Genomic DNA, 21542 nt, shown 5'->3' with positions numbered 1-21542 from the left:
AATATGTAGTTATTCTTTAAATAAAGACTTTTGTGAAAGTATTATCCATGGTTTAATACCTAAAAAGGGTCTGCAATGAAGTGTTCCCTGCCCTGCTCTCTTCCAGCGGAAGTCCTATTAATTTCTTCACATATTTTTTGAGGGCCTTTGTGCCAAGCACTCATTTTGGTTCCAACAATGAACAGAAGAGAAATTCCTGTCTCTCTGGAGCTTAGTCTAGTGGTGAATTAGAAGATAGTACGCACTGAGGGGGAAAATAAAGCAGAAAAAGGATATACAGGGTAAGTTGGGAAGGGTTGTAGTTTTACATGCAGAAGTGGTCTAGGAAAGCCTTATTGAAAGGGAACCCTTGAGGGAAGATCTGAAGGAGGTAAAAGAACTAGCCACAGAAATGTCCAGCAGAGGAAGCAGTAGATACAAAGGCCCTGAGGCTTATGGTACTGATATGTTGAAGATTCATCAAGGAAGTGAGAAGGGCTAAATGGAGTGAACCCGGGGAGAGGTGTTGGAGACTGAGGTTAGGAAATTCAAGGAGGTCCAGACTGTGTAGGTCCTTAGAAGCCATTGTTAAGTTCTTTGGCTTTTACAGTGACCATGATGGGGGGATTTTAAGCAGTGAATAATAACATGATCTAACTCGAATTTTTTGAAGGATCCTGCAGGCCGCTTTTTGAAACTAGACTAGAAGTGGGGAATGGGGAAGCTAGCTAGAAGGCTATTACAGTAATCCAGATAAGTGGAGACAGTAGCTTGGCAAGGGAGGGAGCAATGGAGGTTGTGAAAAATAAATAGTCTGATTCTGGACACATTTTATTTCTTTTCTCTTTGTTTCCTTCATCTATTTGTCTGAGGTGGTGTCTCACTCTGTCACCCAGTGGCACAGTCCGGCTCACTGTAGCCTCAAACTCCTCGGTTCAAGTGATCCTCCTGACTCAGCCTCTGGAGTAGTTAGGACTACAGGCTCACGTCGTCACACCTAGCTAATTTTTAAATTTTTTGTAGAGATGAGATCTCGCCATGTTGCCCAGGCTGGTCTTGAACTAACTTCTGGCCTCAAGTGATGCACACATCTTAGCCTCCCAAAGTGCTGGGTTTATAGGCGTTCTGTATCTATAAATATTATACTTTTTCTGCTGGTTCTTGATCTTTTACTTTTATACATTATCACTTTTCTTTATTAGCTTGTTATCATTTATCACTTTTATACATTTTCTTTACTTAGCTCACATGTCTCAGACCTTTCCCCCTTTCTCAATTCAATAATAATTGATTACTATTGTTAGTTTTATTTTTGGTTGCCATTTTATACTTGGTTATTATATCTTCTTCAATGGTCTGTAGATACTCTCTTCTGACTTCCTTATTTGTAAACTATTATTTGAGGTATTTTCTTGAGTCTTTTTTTTTCTGGAAAACTCCTTCCTAGAGCCCTTCCCCTCCTGCTGCAGTCTGTACTATTTCTACATCAGCCTTTTACTCCCAGCTGTCCTTTGGGGAACTTCCTTTTACCACTTTCTTTAGTTGGATCCACTGTTTCTTGGCCCCTGCCCTTTTTTCCTCTCTTAATTTACTCCTTAGTTTTGATGGAGTACATTCTCAGGTAATTTTATAACAAAACACAAGAAATGTAAATTTGAGCCCTTTCATTTCTGAAAACGAATTCTGCCTTTATATTTGATTATATGCCTCCATACAGAATTCAGTTCCTTTGTATTTGCCTTTTTTCTTCTCTGAAAGTTTTTCATGTTCTTTTTCAATTTTCTTTTTTTTTGAGATGGAGTTTCACTCTTGTTACCCAGGCTGGAGTGCAATGGCGCGATCTCGGCTCACCGCAACCTCCGCCTCCTGAGATCAGGCAATTCTCCTTGCCTCAGCCTCCTGAGTTGCTGGGATTACAGGCACGTGCCACCATGCCCAGCTAAGTTTTTATATTTTTAGTAGAGACGGGGTTTCACCATGTTGACCAGGATGGTCTCGATCTCTTGACCTCGTGATCCACCCCGCTCAGCCTCCCAAAGTGCTGGGATTACAGGTGTGAGCCACCGTGCCCGGCCTCTTTTTTAATTTTCTTTATCTCTTTTGGGTTCTAAAATTTCTATCTGGATTCTGTTCCTAAAGTATTTTGCTGAGACTTGATTGCAGGTCTTTAAGGATGAAGACTTAAGTTCTTCAGTTCAGGGGAAGTATCCTCCGTTACTACTTTGATAATTTCCTCAACTCAATTTTCTGGCTTTATCTTTCTAGAACTATTCTGTTTGTTGGGTGTTGGACCTCTGGTTTTTCTCTTATTTTGTTTTTACTTAATTAGACTTTCTGGGGATTTACTTTAATTTTCAACTCTTTTTGTTTTTTAAAGCATTCAACTGTTGATCCTTAGGCGTTCCTTTTTCATGTTAGACAGATACTATAATGCATCTGGTTGAAAAACAATGTCTTCTCCATTTTTCCTGCGGATACTAACTGGACTTAAATTTTTATCTTGTTCTAATTATCTCTTTCCTTTAGGGTCATTCATTCTTCCTGTTATCTTGGTCTTTTTTTTTTTTCCCCTTCATCAAGACAGTCTTACTCTGTTGCCCAGGCTGGAGTACAGTGGTGTGATGTCAGCTCACTGCAACCTCTGTCTCCTGGGTTCAAGTGACCCTCATGCCTCAGCCTCACAAGCAGCTAAGATTACAGGCCTGTGCCACCACACCTAGCTAATTTTTGTATTTTCAGTAGAGACAGGGTTTCACCATCTTGGCCAGGCTGGCCTCAAATTCCTGGCCTCAAGTATTATCTGCCCATCTCTGCCTCCCAGAGTGCTAGGATTTCAGGCATGAGCCACTACGCTCGCTCAGCCTTTGGTAATCTTATTTTAGGCTTTTCTCAGATGTATAGGGCTCTTTGGTTACTCTGGGGTCAATGACCTTTCTATGTTCCTGTCATGCCTTCTGCATAATCTGAACAGTCATCGTACAGCTCCTTACACTTAACAGTATGGAAGTGGAAGTCAGCATAAAGAAAAAAAAAGAAAGGTCACTGATGAACTGAGCTATTCCAACAGAGTGTATGCAGTTTCAGAAGCACTTGTGGAAATTGGTGAAGGACTTACATTTTCTTGCAAAGTGATGGGCGTCATGATGCTGTTTTGTTATAAAGTGTTTCCCACCCCCATAAAATACCTGAATCATTTTTTGCTTTTAAATGACTACATAGTTCTCGCAGTAACCTATTTTCTGATAAGTATAAGATGAAACCAAACATTATGACAATGATTTTTTTTTTTCCCCAAGTTGAAGGCTTTACACTTCCTTTTTGAAGCATACACTTTGAAATTTGGTTCTTATTTTGGTTGAATTCAGTACCCTTTTTCTGGTACCAATTGTACCCACACACCAATAGTTCTTACTGAGTTACTGTTATACCATATCTTAATTATTTATTAGTAAGTATTGTTCACTAGATTAAGCGCATTGAGGGCAGGAGTCACGTCAGGCTTGTTCACTTTGTGCCTCTTGGGCTAAACACTGTGCCGAGTATGGAGCAGACATTGTATTGTCTGTTGCCTATTTCTCCTCCCTCTTCCCTCCCATTGCCAAGTTCTAACCATTTTACTCCTTTATCACCTCTGACTTCATCTAGTTACCTCCATCTCTGCTAAAAACACCCTTCTGTGAGCTAGTCTTCTCTCACCTGGACTGCTTTAATAGTCTCCTAACTCATTTTTCGGGTCCTTTCTTTTTCCCTTCTGGACTGTCCCCCACAGAAAAGTCAGAGTTAATTTTGTAACATAAGTATATTCATACTGTCCACTTGCCCTGGTTTAAAACATTTTAGTGGATTGTTAATAGCTGTTTGGCAAAACACCCACCTACACCCCTCAAAATTCTTTAACATAGCTTACAAGACTATATGGTCTGGCTTCTACCTTCCTTCATTGGAAGTGCTTCTCCCAACTTCATTAACTCCCACATACCCTTTTGCATTCATCTCAGTTGGTTTTTTTTTTTTTTTTTTTTAATATAGATTGTCATAACACTGTATTGTCATACCTCTGCAGTTCTGATTTTATACTCACTCAATGTCTATCTTCCCCACAAAACTAAGCTCCATGAGGGCAGCGGCAGTGCCTTTTTACATCTTCTCTGTTGTATCACCAAGCATGGGGAAGGCATTCAGTTAATGCTTTAGCCGTGGCTGTTACCGCCACCTAATGGTGACAGATGAGATCGATCTATAATCCAGTTCATATAATTATTGAAATGCAGTAACTTTAGAGCATTAGTTAGCTGTTAAAAGGTAAAGGGGCAAACTTAACATTCTTTCCCTAAAGTTACCTGGTAATTGACATTGCTGTTTTTGTCTTTGAAGATGATTTTCCAAAGATTGATATATTCCTGGTTGTTTTTAGTACCTTTTTTGGCTGATGTAGCACACATATATGTTTCCTTTTTAGCATATACTTTAGAAGAACAGAAGAACCTCACAACCTGTCCTGATGGAGCACTTTTTGAACAGAAGGGTCCCGTTTATGTTGCATGTCAGTTTCCTCTTTTGTTACTTCAAGCATGCAGTGGTATGAGTGATCCTGATTTTGGCTATTCTAAAGGAAAACCTTGTATTCTTGTGAAAATGAACAGAGTACGTACATATTTTACCTCTGCTGCTGCTTTTTTTCTAATATTCTCTGTTAAGGAGGCAACTACTTTTAGATTGTTTTGGTTGGGTTAATGTCTTCCTTATTAAAAGTTATCTCATTTGTGGGGTAGCTTGCTTTAAAGGCTAGCAGTAATGTTTATTGATCACTGGAAAAAAGTTTGTACAGCGAAAAAGAGGTTCACAGGTTAATCATGGATTGAGGAGTTAAAGTAACTTAAACTTTTCTTCTTTGGGAATACCTGCATGCATTTCACCACCGATTAATGCTTTAAGGGGCAAGTGTTCTCCTTGTCATACCGAAAGCAGGGTTTTGTCAGGTTGATACAGTGGTCATCTTTGAATCCTATGTTGTAAAATAATTTAAAATTCCACAGACTCCATAAATTTTATACTTATTTAACTTTTTCAAAATACTCCATACCAAAGTATAGTTTTATAGTATAAGTATATGTATATGTATATGTAAGTAAATAATGGAAATACAAATAAAATCCCATTCCAGTGGGATGTTGCAGTTGTAGCCAACTAGCAGCATTTTGCTGTTTTACGGAAGGGGTGCTTAAATTGTATAGTAATGAGCAAAGTAAGAAGTTAACATTCTCTGTGTGACGGGAATAATGAAGTAGGGTCATTGTGCAAAGGAAAATGCTTTTCTTGAATCATGAAGTGATCCCTAGCCCCCATGCCTTGCTGCTCTGTACGTGTGCTTCAGAGCTGTGTTCTGATGCTCTTAGTGTTTTGAGGCCTGCAAGGTCTCCCTTGAAGAGTGAAGTCATTCTGGTCATTTATTCAGGAAATGGCACTTTCTTAAACACGTATAGACTTCTCAAAATCATGAATTTATAAATCACCGAAGTCATCATTGGTGAGCAAATTGCTACCATCCTTAATAAAACTAAAACTTGGATCTTTTGAAGTTGATACTGCTAAATAAGGAGCTTCCCTGTAGGGAGAACCAGCTAGACTGTGAAGTGCTGGTTCTTCACAGACTGACACCCCTCCAACCTCTCCTTCATCCCTTTGGGAGGCCTTGGACAACTGACAGTTTCCAGATTGTCCCATAACATTCTAGGTACTCAGTAAATGATTAGTGGGATGTTTCAGCCAGACTTTATTCAGAATTAAGAATTGCAGTTAACAAAGTAAGCTGAAAGTAATGTGAAACTAGATCATCTAGTTTATAAAATGAATTAAGTTTGTTTTAGCAGAGGTGGCCTTTTGTAATCCCAGTCTACTAGAAGTATCCTCACAACATCTAGCTTGCTAATAGAATGCCAGGAGAGGATCAACCTTCTGGGTTTGTTTTCTTTCTCAAGATGGCCTCCTTGAATGATAGTGGTCTGAGACCATACTTATTGATGACTCAGGGCATGGCTTTGGCAGGAGGACAGCATCAGACACACAGGAATCAGTGATGAGATGAGCTTATGTAGTGTAGCAGGGGGTTTCATACCAGTACAGTTCCCAGTTAGCGCTGTTGACATTATTTATTAGGTTACAGCATTTCTTGTCTTTTGAGGAGAATATTTAGATTTTACATGCATTCACATGGAAACTGCGTATAAATTCAGAATGCCAAAACAGATATCTCACAAAATGTACAAATATGTTAGGATTCGGTTCTGCCAGCTACATACATGAAAGGAGTCTTAAGATAGGACTCTCCCAATGCATGCCTTTTGGGGAGCAGGTGGGAGTAAGATATGGTGAGACTCAGTGGAGCCCTCATGGAAACACAGAGTGTGTGACCTAATATATTTTTGTGAAGAACAGTGAATTATTATGGCTCTGCAGTTCTTATTCTTTATATCAAATTGTTTATATAAATATTAATATTAATTAATTTATATCTGTTTCTTATTTTAAGGGTAGCAAAGGGTACTTTCGTTTCAGTCAGTTCTTTGGTAGTTGATTTGTTTTCTCAATTGCCTAGTACGGTAATAAGATAGCTGATTGCTAAAGTTATTTTATTTAAAAGTTCATTCTATACAGAAATTAGCTGGGTGTGGTGGTGTATGCCTGTAGTCCCAGCTACTTGGGAGGCTAAGGCAGGAGAATGTCTTGAACCCAGGAGGCAGAGATTGCAGTGAGCCAAGATTACGCCATTGCACTCCAGGCTGGCGACAGAGTGAGACTCTGTCTCTTAAAAAAAAAAAAAAGTTCATTTTAATCCCCTCAAATACAATTAAAAGGCAGATGCAACTCACTGGGTTAATACACAGAGTAGGTGTTTATCTCAAACACCTATTGTCCTCAGCAACAGAGGGAGGAAATTCCATTGCATACTTACATGATGTTTAAATTAATCACTGTTTCTTAACCTTAGATAATTGGATTAAAGCCTGAAGGAGTGCCAAGGATAGATTGTGTTTTGAAGGTTAGTATTCAAAACTTCTGTTAAATCTTTGGTGTTTCTTAAAATACTGTAAAAGTCTAATGATGTAGTCAACTAGTCTTTCTCTTCCTTAATGATAATTCAGAAACACATTTTCCATGTGTATTTGATTTTGCACACATTGCCCTTTCATATATACCATATTTTATCAGTTCTAAGATTCACTTTTTTTCTGCCAACTCTAGTAACACTGAAATTGGGATTACCCTTATGAGTGATGGTGTCTTAATACTGTACCATGACTTTTTTCTTTGTCTTAAGTTTGTTGGCATGCTACCCATCAATGCTAGCTGAGATTTAATGAATATGGTACGTTTTTATTGAGGTAGAAGATTATTTATTATCCCTACACCTGCTTTATTTTTTTTCCAGAATACTGTGCAGTTTTCATCTCATAACTTTCTTTTGTTTTCTCTCCATGCTGCAAATGCAACTAAGACAAATAATGTAAAAGATGGGTAAGAGTTCTGAGGAGAAATTAAGTTCTAAATTTATCATTGTGCTAAATATTGACACTTCAACTCTGACTGTATGGCAGAAATATTTTACTTAAAATGTTACATCGAAATCACTTTTAAAGTTGTGGAAAGAAATTCTTTTTACTGTTAATGGACTTCTCATTTGGGCATAAACTTCTTGCTCAGCGGTTCTCAAACTTGTTCATTCATCAGAATCATGTTGGCTTGTTGGGTTCTGTTCCCATAGTTTGACTCAGGTCTGAGATAGGGTACAAAATTTGCATTTCTAACTGAAGTTTCCAGGTGATGCTGATGCTGCTGGTCTGAGGCCCACATTTTGAGAACTCCTGATATGGAGTGTTCTTACTAATTTTCAAAGAGTATTCACTATTTAGAGTAGTATAAAATGTCAGGAAGTTTATGGTTTCTCATCTGGGTTGAAATTATGTGTGTGACCACTGGCAATTCACTTTACCTCCTTGTGCCACAGACAGCTCAATGGGACACTTGTGCAAAATCCAGAATCAGCCAGGTGTGGTGGCTCATACCTGTAATCCCAGCACTTTGGGAGGCCAAGGCGGACAGATCACAAGGTCAGGAGGTCGAGACCATCTTGGCCAACATGGTGAAATCCTGTCTCTACTAAAATACAAAAAAATTAGCCTGCTGTGGTGGCACATGCCTGTATTCCCAGCTACTCAAGAGGCTGAGGCAGGGGGGTTGCTTGAACCCAGGAGGCAGAGATGGCAGTGAGCTGAGATTACGCCACCGTACTCCAGCCTGGCTACAGAGCAAGACTCTGTCTCAGAAAAAGGAAGGGAGAGGCTGGTTGTAGTGGCTTACGCCTGTAATCCCAGCACTTTGGAGGCCAAAGCGAGCAGATCACCTGAGGACGGGAGTTCAAGACCAACCTGACCAACATGGTGAAACCCTATCTATTAAAAAAAAAAAAGGAAGGGAAGAAGGGAGGGAGGGGAAGGAGGAACTCACTTAAAACCAGACACACATCTAAGCTGAGCTTTTCTTGATAAATTCTTCTAAAAATCTAGTGGGCAGCATATACTGTCAGCTCTCAAGTCAGAACATTATAGCTACAAAATACATTTAGAAAAAATGTTGGGTAACCCTTTATGATCCTCAGGGCTTGCTCACAACGCTTTTCAGTAGAAAGCTCCTGGGGCTTGGGTGCTAGGCTTGGTAGAAGTGCTAATTTAATGACCGTGCACCTGTATACAGGAGCTTTTGTCGTTGCATGTGAGCAGGCTGTGTAGATAGGCTTGGAATGCTGGGTCTGCAAAGCCAATACCACCTAAAAGGAAAACACATTGAAGCCAGAAGCACAAACACTTTTAATTCTTTTCTAAGCTTTAAATTATATAAACCTCTGGCCAGTATAAAAATTCCATATAACTCTTCCCTTAAGGGGTTTTTTTTTTCTTTTTTTGACACAGTCTTGCTCTGTCTCCAGGCTGGAGTGTGGAGGCACAATCTCAGCTCACTGCAACTTCCACTTCATGGGTTCCAGTGATGCCCCTGCCTCAGCCTCCTGAGTGGCTGGGATTACAGGTGCACACCACCAGGCACAGATAATTTTTTATATTTTAGTAGAGATGGTGTTTCACCATGTTGGCCAGGATGGTCTCGATCTCCTGACCTTGTGATTTGCTTGCCTCGGCCTCCCAAAGTACTGGGTTTACAGGCATGAGCCACCATGCCCAGCCCCCTTAAGGTTTTAAATGCATATTTCTTCTTGTTTTTCTATTATGTATCCTCCGCTTCTAGAATAGTTGCAGGAAATATTAATGAAAAATCAAGATATAGGCTGGGCGCAGTTGCTCACGCCTGTAATAACAACACTTTGGGAGTCCAAGGCAGGCAAATCACCTGAGGTCAGGAGTTTGAGAACAGCTTGTCCAACATTGCAAAACCCTGTCTCTACTAAAAATATAAAAATTAGCTGGGCATGGTGGCAGGTGCCTGTAATCCAAAGTACTTGGGAGGCTGAGGCAGAAGAATCACTTGAACTGGGGAGGCAGAGATCGCAGTGAGCTGAGACCTCGCCCCTGTGCTCTAGTCTGGGTGACAGAGCTGTCTAAAAAAAAACCAGATCTAATGATTTAGATTTCAGTTAGCTTTCCCTTTTGCTTTGTAGAGATGTGTGTAAAGTACATAAAATAATCAAAACAGGAAGATTTTTTATTTTGTTTATTTAGTTGTGGATTTTTGTTTGTTTGTTTTTAGAAAAACACAAAATTGGAAGAAACGTTTATAAAATTTGGCATTTTATCCCTAGGCTAGTCACAAGTAGTAAACCAGTTAGAACCCTAGAGATGTGGCTCTCCAGAACAGATGGAAGCATTTACTATGTATCATAATTGCAATTTCTATTAGATGTCTATATCAAGTGTTCTTTAAATTCTTTAGTTGTTTTATGTAATATAGATGTATTTTATTTTGTCTTGCATTGAGTTTGTTCTGCTTTAATTGCTTTAAGATTCCTAAAAATACAAATACTTTTGAGGTGGCTTTTTTCCCCCCTCTCTCTTTCTCTGCCTCTATAGAGATGGGGTATTGCCATGTTGCCCAGGCTGGTCTTGAACTCCTGAACTAAGCAATCCTCCGCCTCAGCCTTTGAAAGTACTGGGATTATAGGACTGAACCACTGCAGGTGGCCAATGTGGCCTTTTAATATATCCCAACTTAAAAGACTCCTACAAAAGATGTAATTTTTTGTGTTTGTTTGTTTTGAGATGGAGTTTCGCTCTTGTTACCCAGGCTGGAGTGTAATGGCGCAGTCTTGACTCACTGCAACCTCCGCCTCCTGGGTTCAAGCAATTCTCCTGCCTCAGCCTCCCGAGTAGCTGGGACTTACAGGTGCACGCCACCTTGCCCAGCTAATTTTTGTATTTTTAGTACAGACAGAGTTTCACCGTGTTGACCAGGATGGTCTCAATATCTTGACCTCGTGATCCACACGCCTTGGCCTCCCAAAGTGCTGGGATTATAGGCGTGAGCCACCGCTCCTGGCCCAAAAGATATAATTTTTCTCATTTTCATAAGAAAACCAAATGCTGAAGAAATTTACTTAAGTCATTTCTTCAGTATTTGGTTTTCTTATGAAAATGAATCAAATTAAGAAAATCAAAAGTGGGAAGAAACAAAATGTATTAATTTTTAAACTCCATTTTATTTTCAGTGGAACTTAGTGAACATCAGTAGGTTCTTAGAGTTAGTTGCTCATTGTTTACAATATGATGCTATTGCCAGATGTGGTGGCTCACATCTGTAATCCCAGCACTTTGGGAGGCCGAGGTGGGCAGATCACCTAAGGTCAGGAATTTGAGACCAGCCTGGCCAACATGGTGAAACCTCATCTCTACTAAAAATACAAAAATTAGCTTGGCATGGTGGCGCATGCCTGTAATCCCAGCTCCTCGGAGGTTGAGATAGAATCGCTTGAACCCAGGAGGAGGTTGCAGTGAGCCAAGATCGTTCCATTGCACTCCAGCTTACGCAACAGACTGAAACTCTGACTTAAAAAGAAAGAAAAACACACTCTGAGGGACTCAGTGAACTATTTCTCAAAGAAAAACCTCTTTTTCATTTTGGAGAAATGTGTTCTGTGAATGAAGGTCATATATTAAGGTAAAATAGGTTCAACAAACGCAGTTAATGCAGAAAAGCACTGATACCAGAGATACTAGGTTTTCTCTAATAGAAAATGTTATCTTTGATTTTTAAGCTTATTTTTTATATTAAAGAGTACAGATGTACAGTGGAGTTTGAATTGAAAGTGGTGATTGAAAGTGGCTTTTGCAGTTTCTCCTGGCATTGTTACTTCCTGCGCTTTCCACATATTCTTCATCTGGATCATTAGAGCTTGTCTAGTGGGTGGTGTGCATCATTCTGTGCTTTATGCTGTCTGGCCAATGCCTTTCATCTGTTTCTCACCCCACCCAATACCCATATGCTGCTTCAGAATGAAACAAAATGAACCTACAACTCCTTAGAGTGGATTCTTAGTTTTGCTTTATGCTGTTTCATGTGTGGTTTCAACCCTGTCTCAAAAAAAATTTAATATATATATAACATTTCAGTATTTAAATAACATTTTATTTTAACTAGTGCTCAGTAAATCCAGCACTGACTTTAATCATTGTGGTCTGTTTGCTACTAGTCAGTCTGTTAAAATTATACCCATTAGAATTAGGCCTATTTGGGCCAGGCATGATGGCTCACGCCTGTAATCCCTACCCTTTGGGAGGCCAAGGTGGGCAGATCAGGAGGTCAACGATCAAGACCATCCTGGCCAATATGGTGAAACCCTGTCTCTACTAAAAATACAAAAATTAGCTGGGTGTGGTGGCATGTACCTGTAGTCCCACCTACTCGGGAAGCTAAGGCAGGAGAATCGCTTGAACCCGGGAGGCGGAGGTTGCAATGAGCCGAGATCACACCACTGCACTCACTCCAGAGTGCACACCACTCACTCCAGAGTGAGACTCTGTCTGAAAAAAAAAAAGTATTCGTCCTATTTGGAAAGTATTTCATGAGAATTTTCATAAATTGCATATTTATCATGAATAATACTAGAAATAACTAATAGCGTGAGTTATTTGGATTATAGGTGATGCTTAATTTGTATGTTGGACTATGTTTCCATCTTTATCAACATAGAGTTCCATGCATGTTTATCAACTTGTGTGGAATTCCAGTAGACAAGTAATACTTAATGATTTATATATGCTCATAGATTTATTCCTGAGAAATACAGTATTTAAATTTGTCGAGGAGAGTTTTGCTTGGAGTACCTTAAATTTCCCTTGTGATTCCCATCAGGTCATTGTGGCTTCCCCTGTGGTTGCAGTTGTGGTTATTAATCACGTGAAACTCTCACACATGCTGTCTCCCAGGCCTGAGTGCTGCATTCTAGGTGGGCACCTTGTGGTGGCCTTTCTTTCCAGTCTGGAAGCACAGTATTTTATTCATTTCAGGAAAACAAAGGTCCCAAACCTGCTGGTGCCTTCCTGCTGTTAGTAGGTAGAAAGGCTGACATTTGGTATTTGGAGGGCAGGTAAGATTTTACAAAGTACATGAATGGAACTGGCTATAAATAAGAGGACTCTAATGAAAAAGAGTATACAGTATATCTGGAAGTGTAAGAATCAGGATAGTTTGTGTGGAATTATGAAATATTAATAATCAAGATGAGCAAGACTTTTCTCAGAAATACACTAGTAATGATAATATAGTTGGAGCAGCATTGTAGTTTCTCCAAACTGTTCATGATTGCTACTGCTTTAATTATAAACATAGTTTTACAAATTCTTTTTGTAACCTAAAGAGGATTTCTTTTGTTTCCAACTTTAGAATGAAGATCAAACAAATATAACAACTTATCCTCATAATGGAATGATAGACTTAAAATATTTCCCATATTATGGGAAAAAACTGCATGTAAGTATTTAGAAATTCTTATGTTGTAACTGCTCTTTTGGGAACCGGGAGCATCTGTTGAAGTCCCACTTGTCTGGGGTAGGTAGACACAGCCCTGTTTAATTTGTGCATCATCTGTTCAGGTTTTGTTTTATTTTCATGTTGATGGTAAATGGAGTTCTGACATCCACAGTTCAGAACACAGAACCCAAGCAGATAAAGTTAGATGATTATTTTTTTAATTATTATTTTCTTTTTTATTATAAAAGTAGTAGTATGTGCTATGTAGAGAAAGTAGAAAAGTACTTAAAAAGAAAATCAAGGCTGGGTGTGGTGGCTCACTCCTGTAATCCCAGCATTTTGGGAGGTCGAGGCAGGTGGATCACCTGAGGTAAGGAGTTTGAGACCTAGCTGGTCAACTTAGTGAAAACCCCTTTCTACTAAAAATACAAAAATTAGCTGGGCATGGTGGTGTGTGCCTGTAGTCCCAGCTACTCAGGAGGCTGAGGCAGGAGAATCGCTTGAACCCAGGAGGCAGAGGTTGCAGTGAGCCGAGATCGTGCCCACCACACTCCAGGCTGGGCAACAGAGTAGGATTCTGTCTCTTCCACCCCCCACCACCCCACAAAAAAAAATCAGAAAGCTTGTTACAGCTGCATGGTGGTGAGGCAGGCAGATCACCTGAGGTCAGGAGTTCAAGACCAGCCTGACACTAAAATGGTGAAAACCTGTCTCTACTAAAAATACAAAAATTAGCCGGGCATAGTGGCAGGTGCCTGTAATACTTGGGAGGCTGAGGCAGGAGGTTGCAGTGAGCCAAGATTGTGCCATTGCACTCCAGCCTGGGCAACAGAGTAAGAATCTATGTCAAGAAAAAAAAAAGCTCATTACCCAGAGAAGCAATATTGTAGTGTAATTTTATTCATATTTTTCCTTAAAATATACATACACAAGTATCATATTATTAAATTGGGATCATATACTTTTTGAACTTTTTATTTTGAAATGATTTAAGACTTAAAGTAGCTAGAATAGTACAAAAATTTCCTGTAGACCCTTTACCTGAATTTCCCAAGTGTTGATATTCTCCCTTGTCTTATTATTCATTTGCTTAATACATAAACTTTTGCCCCCGAACCATTTGGGACTAAGTTACAAACATGTTGCCTGTTTGCATTAAATGCTTGAGTGTGTAGTTCCTAAAATAATACATAACTAGTGGTTTGGATATGTTTTCCCTTCAAAACTCATGCTGAAACTTAATCCTCAATGCGGTAGTATTAAGAGGTATGACCTTTAAGAAGTGATTGGGTCATGAGGGCCCTGCCCTCACAAGTGGATGCATCCTTTCATGGATTAATAGGTTAGTGGGAGCCAGGGGCGGTGGCTCATGACTGTAATCCCAGCACTTTGAGAGACCAAGGCAGGCGGATCACCAGGTCAGGAGTTCCAGACCAGCTTGGACAACATGGTGAAACGGCATCACGACTAAAAATACAAAAAAATTAGCCAGGCGTGGTGGCGTGTACCTGTAATCCCAGCTACTCTGGAAGCAGGAGAATTGCTTGAACCCAGGAGGCGGAGGTTGTGGTAAACAGAGATCACACCATTGCACTCCAGCCTGGGAGACAGAGCAAGACTTCATCTCAAAAAAAAAAAAAAAACCAACAACAAAAAAATAGGTTAGAAGACTAACTCATTAGTGGGGCTATGAGTGGGACTAGTGGCTTTATAAGAAGAGGAAGAGAGGCTAGGCACCGTGGCTCATGCCTATAATCCCAGCACTTTGAGAGGCTGAGGCAGGCAGATCACTGGGTCAGGAGATCGAGGCCATCCTGACTAAGACAGTGAAACCCCATCTCTACTGAAAATACAAAAAAATTAGCTGCACGTGGTGGCCCACGCCTGTAGTCCCATCTACTTGGGAGGCTAAGGCAGGAGAATCGCTTGAACCTGGGAGGCGGAGGTTGCAGTGATCCGGGATCGTGCTACTGCACTCCAGCCAGGGCGACAAAGTGAGACTCTGTCTCAAAAAAGAAAAAAAAAAAAAAGAGGAAGAGAGACCTGAGCAGTAGCACTTTAGCATGCTCAGCCCTCTGGCCATGTAATGCCTTGTACCACCTTGGGACTCTGTTGAAAGTCCCCAGCAGCAAAAAAAGGCTCTCACCAGATGCAGCTCCTTGATCTTGGCCTTCTCAGCCTCCATAACTGTAAGAAATAAATTCCTTTTCTTTATAAATTACCCAGTTTCAAGTATTGTGTTTTAGGTAACAGAAAACAAAGACAACAACCATAGTATAGTTAACAAAGGAAGTTAACAATATACCACTATGAATCTACAGACTTTGTTGAAATTTCATCAGTTGTTCCAGTAATATTCTTTATAGCAAAAGACAAGAGAGTTTTCCTGATCCAAGATATCATACTTTTAACATGTTTAGCAACCTGTAATCTGAAATATTTCCTTAGTCTCTGTCTAATGCCTTTGTACTCTACAAAAATGAGTACAGGCCTTTTATAGCCTCTTTTATGTTCATTAGTTTGAGTTGGTGGTTTTTCATGATTAAATATAGGTTGTGCATTTTGACAGGAGTGCCTCAGAAGAATGTTGAGTTCTCAGAGTTTCAGGAGGGACATGGTATCATTTCATTCCATTAATGATGATGTTACCTTGATTGCTCGGTTAAGGTGGTATCAGCCAGGTTTCTACAATATTATAAAGTTACATTTTTCCCTTTGTCATCAATAATTATCATGTGGGGGAAATCCCTTGAGAGTCTGGAAATCACTCTGTTTTTGCCAAGTTTAGCATTTATTGATTCTTTCTTGAATCATTTATTATAAGATTGTTCCCAAATGGTAGTTTTTCTAATCTCTTCTTTTTCCATTAGTTGGCATTCTTACAGTAGAATGAATTCTTTTTTCATTTATTTATTTCTACTAATATAGACTCATGGATTCTATAGTTAAATTATAGAATTTATTATAATATTCTATATATTATAATCGGTATTTATTTTGATGCTACATATTCTGAGATTTGGTTGGTAGGAGACCTTCAGGCTGGCTCCTGTGTCTTTTGACATAATTACATAATTCTTTGATCACTTTTTTATATTCTGGAATTACAAGATATCCCAAGTTAATCTTGTACTTTTCCTGCCCCAATCCTGGAATCAGCCCCTATTCATTTTAGTGAAGAATTGTATTAAGAAACCATAGTGAAGCTAAACAATTATGAGTATATTTGCACCAAGTTACACAGCTGTCATAAGTAAGGATATAAGAGCTAAGTAACATAATCAGTAAGATAGATCTTATGAATATTTATCAAACACAATAAATAATATAGGCCATAGAGAATACCCTATCATTTTCCAGCACACATGGAACGGTCACAAAAATTTGTCATAAAAAACATATCCCTTCCCAACACTTTGGGAGTCTAAGACAGGAGGATGGCTTGAGGCCAGGAATTTGAGACCAGCCCTGCGCAAAATATAGCCAGACCATGTCTTTCCAAAAAGGTAAATATTAGCCATTACCCAGGCATGGTGGCACACACCTGTGTGTGCTAGCTACTCAAGAGACTGGGGAGGAAGGATTGGCTGAGCCCAGGAAGTTGAGGTGGCAGTGAGCTATGATCATGCCACTATACTCCAGCCTGGGTTGACAGAGCAATACCCTATCTCTGAAAAGTAATAATAAAATATTTAAAGTTTCATAAAGTAGAAATACATTACAATCAATACTTTGTGATTACAATACAATAAAACTAATAATTATTAAAAAGACCCTTCTATATGGGGGGAGGGACAAGTAGAAACTGTCTCTTAACTTACAGATGAAACGGAAAATTAAAATCAAGGTTATAGAATATTTAAAAGTAAGGCCAGGGCCAGGCACAGTGTCTCACACCTGTAATCCCAGCACATTGGGAGGTCGAGGCAGGTGGATCACCTGAGGTCAGGAGTTCAAGACCAGCCTGACCACCACCCCATCTCTACTAAAAATTCAAAAATTAGCTGGGCATGATGGCATGTGCCTGTAATCCCAGCTACTTGGGAGGCTGAGGCAGGAGAATCGCTTGAACCCAGGAGGCAGAGGTAGTGGTGAGCCCAGATCATGCCATTGCACTCCAGCCTGGGCAACAAGGGTGAAACTCCATCTCGAAAAAATAAAAAACAAAAAGTAATGATACATAGACCGGGTATGGTAGCTCACACCTGTAATCCTAGCACTTTGGGAGGACGAGGTGGGAGGATCACTTGAGCTCAGGATCGTGAGCTATCACACCCAACCAACACTTTTATCAGTTTAAAAAAAAGAAGTGTGAACTTATAGCTTTAAAAAATTAAAAATAATGCAGAGAACAGAAAATAATAGGTCTAATTTTTTTCCTTTAATTTACAAGCCAAGTGTGGTGGCTCACACCTGTAATCCCAGCCTTTGAGAGGCCGAGGTGGGAGGACTGCTTGAAGCCAGGCGTTTAAGGCCAACCTGGACAGGGAGACCCTGTCTCTACAAAAATAAAAATAAAAATTAGTGGGCTGTGGTGGCATGCGCCTGTAGTTCCAGCTACTTAGGAAACTGAGCTGGGAGGATTGGTTGAGGCTTCAGTGAGCCATGATTGCACCACTGCACTCCAGCCTGGGTGATAGTCTCAAAAAAAATTTGCGGAATAAGCCAGCTCCTGGTAGAGAAAAGTAAAATGTTTCCATAGAGTTTGAATTGATGTCTTTTCCTTTTTTTGCCAGGTGGGGTATCTACAGCCATTAGTTGCTGTTCAGGTCACCTTGGCTCCCAGCAGTGCTGAGAAAGAAGTAACAGTTGAGTGCAAGATTGATGGATCGCCTAACCTAAAAAGCCAGGATGATCGTGACAAGTTTTTGGGACGAGTTATGTTCAAAATCACAGCACATGCATAGTACAAGTAGGATATCTCCACAGAGTAAATGTTGTGTTGTCTGTCTTCACTTTGTATCAGCTGGACCTGCCATTCTAGAGTTGAGACTACCTTGGAGAAAGGTGTGTGGTACATGACACTGGGTAACATCATAACGTGCTTCCAGATCATAGTGTTCAGTGTCCTCTGAAGTAACTGCCTGTTGCCTCTGCTGCCCTTTGAACAGTGTACAGTCGCCAGATAGGGACCGGAGAATACCTGATTCCAAACATGTAGGATGGGGGTCTTGTCCTGTTTTTATGTGGTCTAATTGCCAAATGTCTAAAGCCTAATATGCTGTGCTATGTAAATATTTTATGGATGTAACACTGGTCAACTATCATATTTTGATGTCAACAAAATTTTAGGGATAAAATGGTACCTGGCCAACATCAAGTGACTTCATAGCTGCAAGAAGTGCGGTGTGTGGAGGAGTTCTGTATGTGAGGAAGGAAAACAGAAAATAAAAGTGTATTTGAAAAATATTATCTTGGGTTCTTTGTAAAATTTATTTTTTACATGCTGAGTTAGTCTGGATTTTTTGATTAAGAGCACAAACTTTTTGTTGTAAAACATGTAAAAAAAACATTGGGATTTTTTTTAGTGCTGGAACTGTCTCCTAAAGTATTTTAGGCTGTAGATAACAGAATTTTTAGGTTAGCCAGTATGACTATGCAAACAATTTTTTATAAGATTAAATTCTTAAGATTTAATTTGTACAGTAGTTTGTTAAATATCTTGTTACTGCTTTTATTTAGCAGACTGTGGACTCTAATAAAGTATATATAAATTGTGAAATATAAAAACTTGGAACTTATTCAAAGCTTCAAACCAAATAACAGTTTTGTGTAAGCATTCTTTCCCCCTCCAATATTAGGTGTGTTCTTGGTAGGATTATTTGTCATAATTTGGGCTACATTGTTGAGAAAGTTGTGCTTCCCATATGATCTATGTTGTTTCTTATTTTTTTTCTTAAGGCTATTGTTACTTTTCTCCTTTAAAAAAAAAAAAAGTCAAAGCAGATACTCTTGAGGTTTTCTTTATGGTAGTGCAAGCCAGAAGGGGTGGGACCCAACCCAACTGGCTCAAAAATGACCATTTGGAGTAAACATGAGGGCTCTGGCTGGCCTTGCCTGGCCAGACAGGCTTTGGTAGTGGGCACTCAGCCCCACGTGAGAGCTCTGCTGTTCCTCTATCACCAAAACCATAGTGATAACAGATTTTCACTGAAGGAAATGATTCTTGGACTAGTTACAGCAAACCTTTCTGGATTTTGATTTTCTTCCTTATCTCTAAGAGTGTAAAACAAAGATAAAAGAATGCTACAGTGTGAGAGAGGTGACATCACTTTAGTTGGCCCAGCATGACCATGTCCTCAACAGCTGTCACCTTCAGTGCCTGTGAAATTCATATTAAGTATTCTATTGAATTTGTATTTTTGAATCTTTTGAAGTAAATATGGATGGAATTTTTGTTTAATGAGCTTAGATAAAAGCAGACTCATTCTCAGACTATAAGAGAAGAATTGAGATGGCATCCAACGTGGGATGGGTTTTGGAGAGAAATAAAAATGACACATACACAGAAGTCACTAAAGCATCTTGTATGCCTCCCTGGCTCAGAGGTTTGGACTTGATCAGCCCCTGACTGCCCAGTGGTTTTAGCTGATCTCCCCAACTTTCATGGCTCTGCTTGCTTCATCTATCAGAATTAAGGCAGTTTAACAACAACTTAGCAGACCTGCTATATACTGGATCAGCCAGACGTTGAGGATACAGAGATGAAAAGACATGGTTTCTCAAAGATCTTAACCTAGGAGGGAACAGGCTCTCAGACACCTCACGTGGCATCATGATGATGATAGTATTTACATGCAAGGGGCCACAAGGTGCGGTAAGACTAGGTTATTCCAAAGGCCCCACCCCTCTCTAAAGTTTATTTTTGTAAAAGGTCTCAAGAGACAGGTGGTGCTTGATGGAGGAGAAAGAGTGGCTGGAAGCTGGGTCTGTATGGTCAGGTAAGGACTGGTCTAGCAATGAAGGGTGGCTTGTCACAGCTGGAGTCCACCCTTCTGCTGCTGGTTGCGGGTTTTCCTCAGGATTTCAGGATGTGAATACAGGTCACCTGGGTATCATTAAAATGCAGATTGCAGTTTGCTAGGAGGGATTCGACAGATGTAGCAACTCCGAGGTAATACCTACCTTAGAGCTCATTCGCAGTTTGGGAAGGACCGAAGACAACCAGCTGTGCCTCCTTGGCCATTGAGCCTAGCATCAATTTGATTTAGTGGGTGGAGATTGAGCCATCATTTGACTTTAGCTGATATCTGGATGTGCGTGACTCCTAGCTGGCCACCCGTCTGGGCAACAAGGGAACCCTGAGAATACCCAAAGACTACACATCTGCCCTTGGAATAACTGGGGTGGTGTTGCTTCAGGTCTTCCTGCCCAGCAGGACACATTCCCAGGCTGAGCTGAGGGAGTGTGGGGTGAAATGAGATGTGTCCCCTTGTTTTTCAATATAAACATTATTTCTTATGATCCTTTTCTCTGGGTGGCTGAGAACAGCTGGGGATGGTGTGGAAAGACGGAGTTTCCTGCAGAATGATGTGCCTTCTCCAGAGCTCTCCAGGGGCAGGAGGGAAATGGGATGTCCCAAGAGGCTGTAATGGCAGCAAGGAGGGTGGGCAATGGCTAGCTGGGATAAGACAGCCAGCCTGGGAGGAGGAACCCAGTGGGGTGTGGCCAGCGGAGGTGACCAAAACCAGCTGGAGGACTTCAGAGGCAATTCATCCCAAACTGGACCTGTTGCTGAGGAAGTAACTGTGTTGGCAGAATTTCGGCCCCCATGACCTTTCACCTGGGGCCATGCCCGTGGCTCTGCTCTATCATGTGGCAAGAGGGGCTTTGCAGATGAAATTAAGGTGTCTGGTGGGTCCATCTTAAAATAGGGAGATTATCCTAGATTATCCAACAGCCCAGTGAAATCATGGGAGCTGTAAGCAGAAGTGAGACCTGAAGCCTCTGGGTTTGGACACATCCTTGCTGTTCTCAATGTGGCTGTGTGGGGAGTGGAAGAAAGTGCATTCTGTCAACAGCCCATGAGCTTGGAAGCCAGGTCTTCCTCAGAACCGTCAAAGCCCAGCCCTGACGCCCTGCACAGAGGACCCAGCTGGGCTACATTGTTCCCAGACCACTCACCTACAGAAATGGGAGATTATGAGTATTATTTTAAGCCACCACTTTTGTGAGAATTTGTTATGGAGGCAAATAGAATGCTGATAGGGTCTTCTCAGTGACGATTACTACTACAACCAGGTGCTTCTCAAATTGATGCACGTGCAACCCATCAAGGGCTCCCGTTTAAAATGCAGATTCTGATTGGTCAGGGTCAGGGGTGGGGCCCGAGATTCGGCTTCCTAAGAGGCTTCCAGGTACTGCTGTTGCTGCGAGGGCTGCATTTGAGCACAAGATGTTTTTGAGTACGATCCTGGTCGGTGTGATGCCTGGAATTCAGAGCCCGGGTAAGGAGGGAGGAAGAGGAATCTGAGAGAAGGCCTAGCATAGAATTTGTTCAGCTATGAAGTAACAGGTTGCAGAGAGGAGCTCTGTGTTGGGCCTCTGGCTTTCAGACCCTCAGCTTTGTCACTGTGGTCTTAGAGCCTGGG

General features: G+C 40.6%; 1 protein-coding gene across 1 annotated transcript in view; it reads left to right on the top strand.

The window, feature by feature from the left end:
- ATP1B3 (ATPase Na+/K+ transporting subunit beta 3) overlaps positions 1-18681 on the top strand; it is a 54213-nt gene extending 35532 nt beyond the window's left edge. The window contains exons 4-7 of the mRNA XM_035278250.3: positions 4439-4623; positions 6968-7018; positions 12865-12951; positions 17688-18681. Coding sequence (XP_035134141.1) covers positions 4439-4623; positions 6968-7018; positions 12865-12951; positions 17688-17858 — 494 coding nt within the window. The 3' untranslated portion in view covers positions 17859-18681. The remainder of the gene's footprint in view (positions 1-4438; positions 4624-6967; positions 7019-12864; positions 12952-17687) is intronic.
- Positions 18682-21542: the final 2861 nt, after the last annotated feature.

This window comes from Callithrix jacchus, chromosome 17, assembly GCF_049354715.1.
Source record: "Callithrix jacchus isolate 240 chromosome 17, calJac240_pri, whole genome shotgun sequence".
Taxonomy (NCBI): Eukaryota; Metazoa; Chordata; class Mammalia; order Primates; family Cebidae; genus Callithrix; species Callithrix jacchus.
Note: the sequence above shows the minus strand (reverse complement) of the source record. Positions and strands in the feature narration are given on the sequence as shown.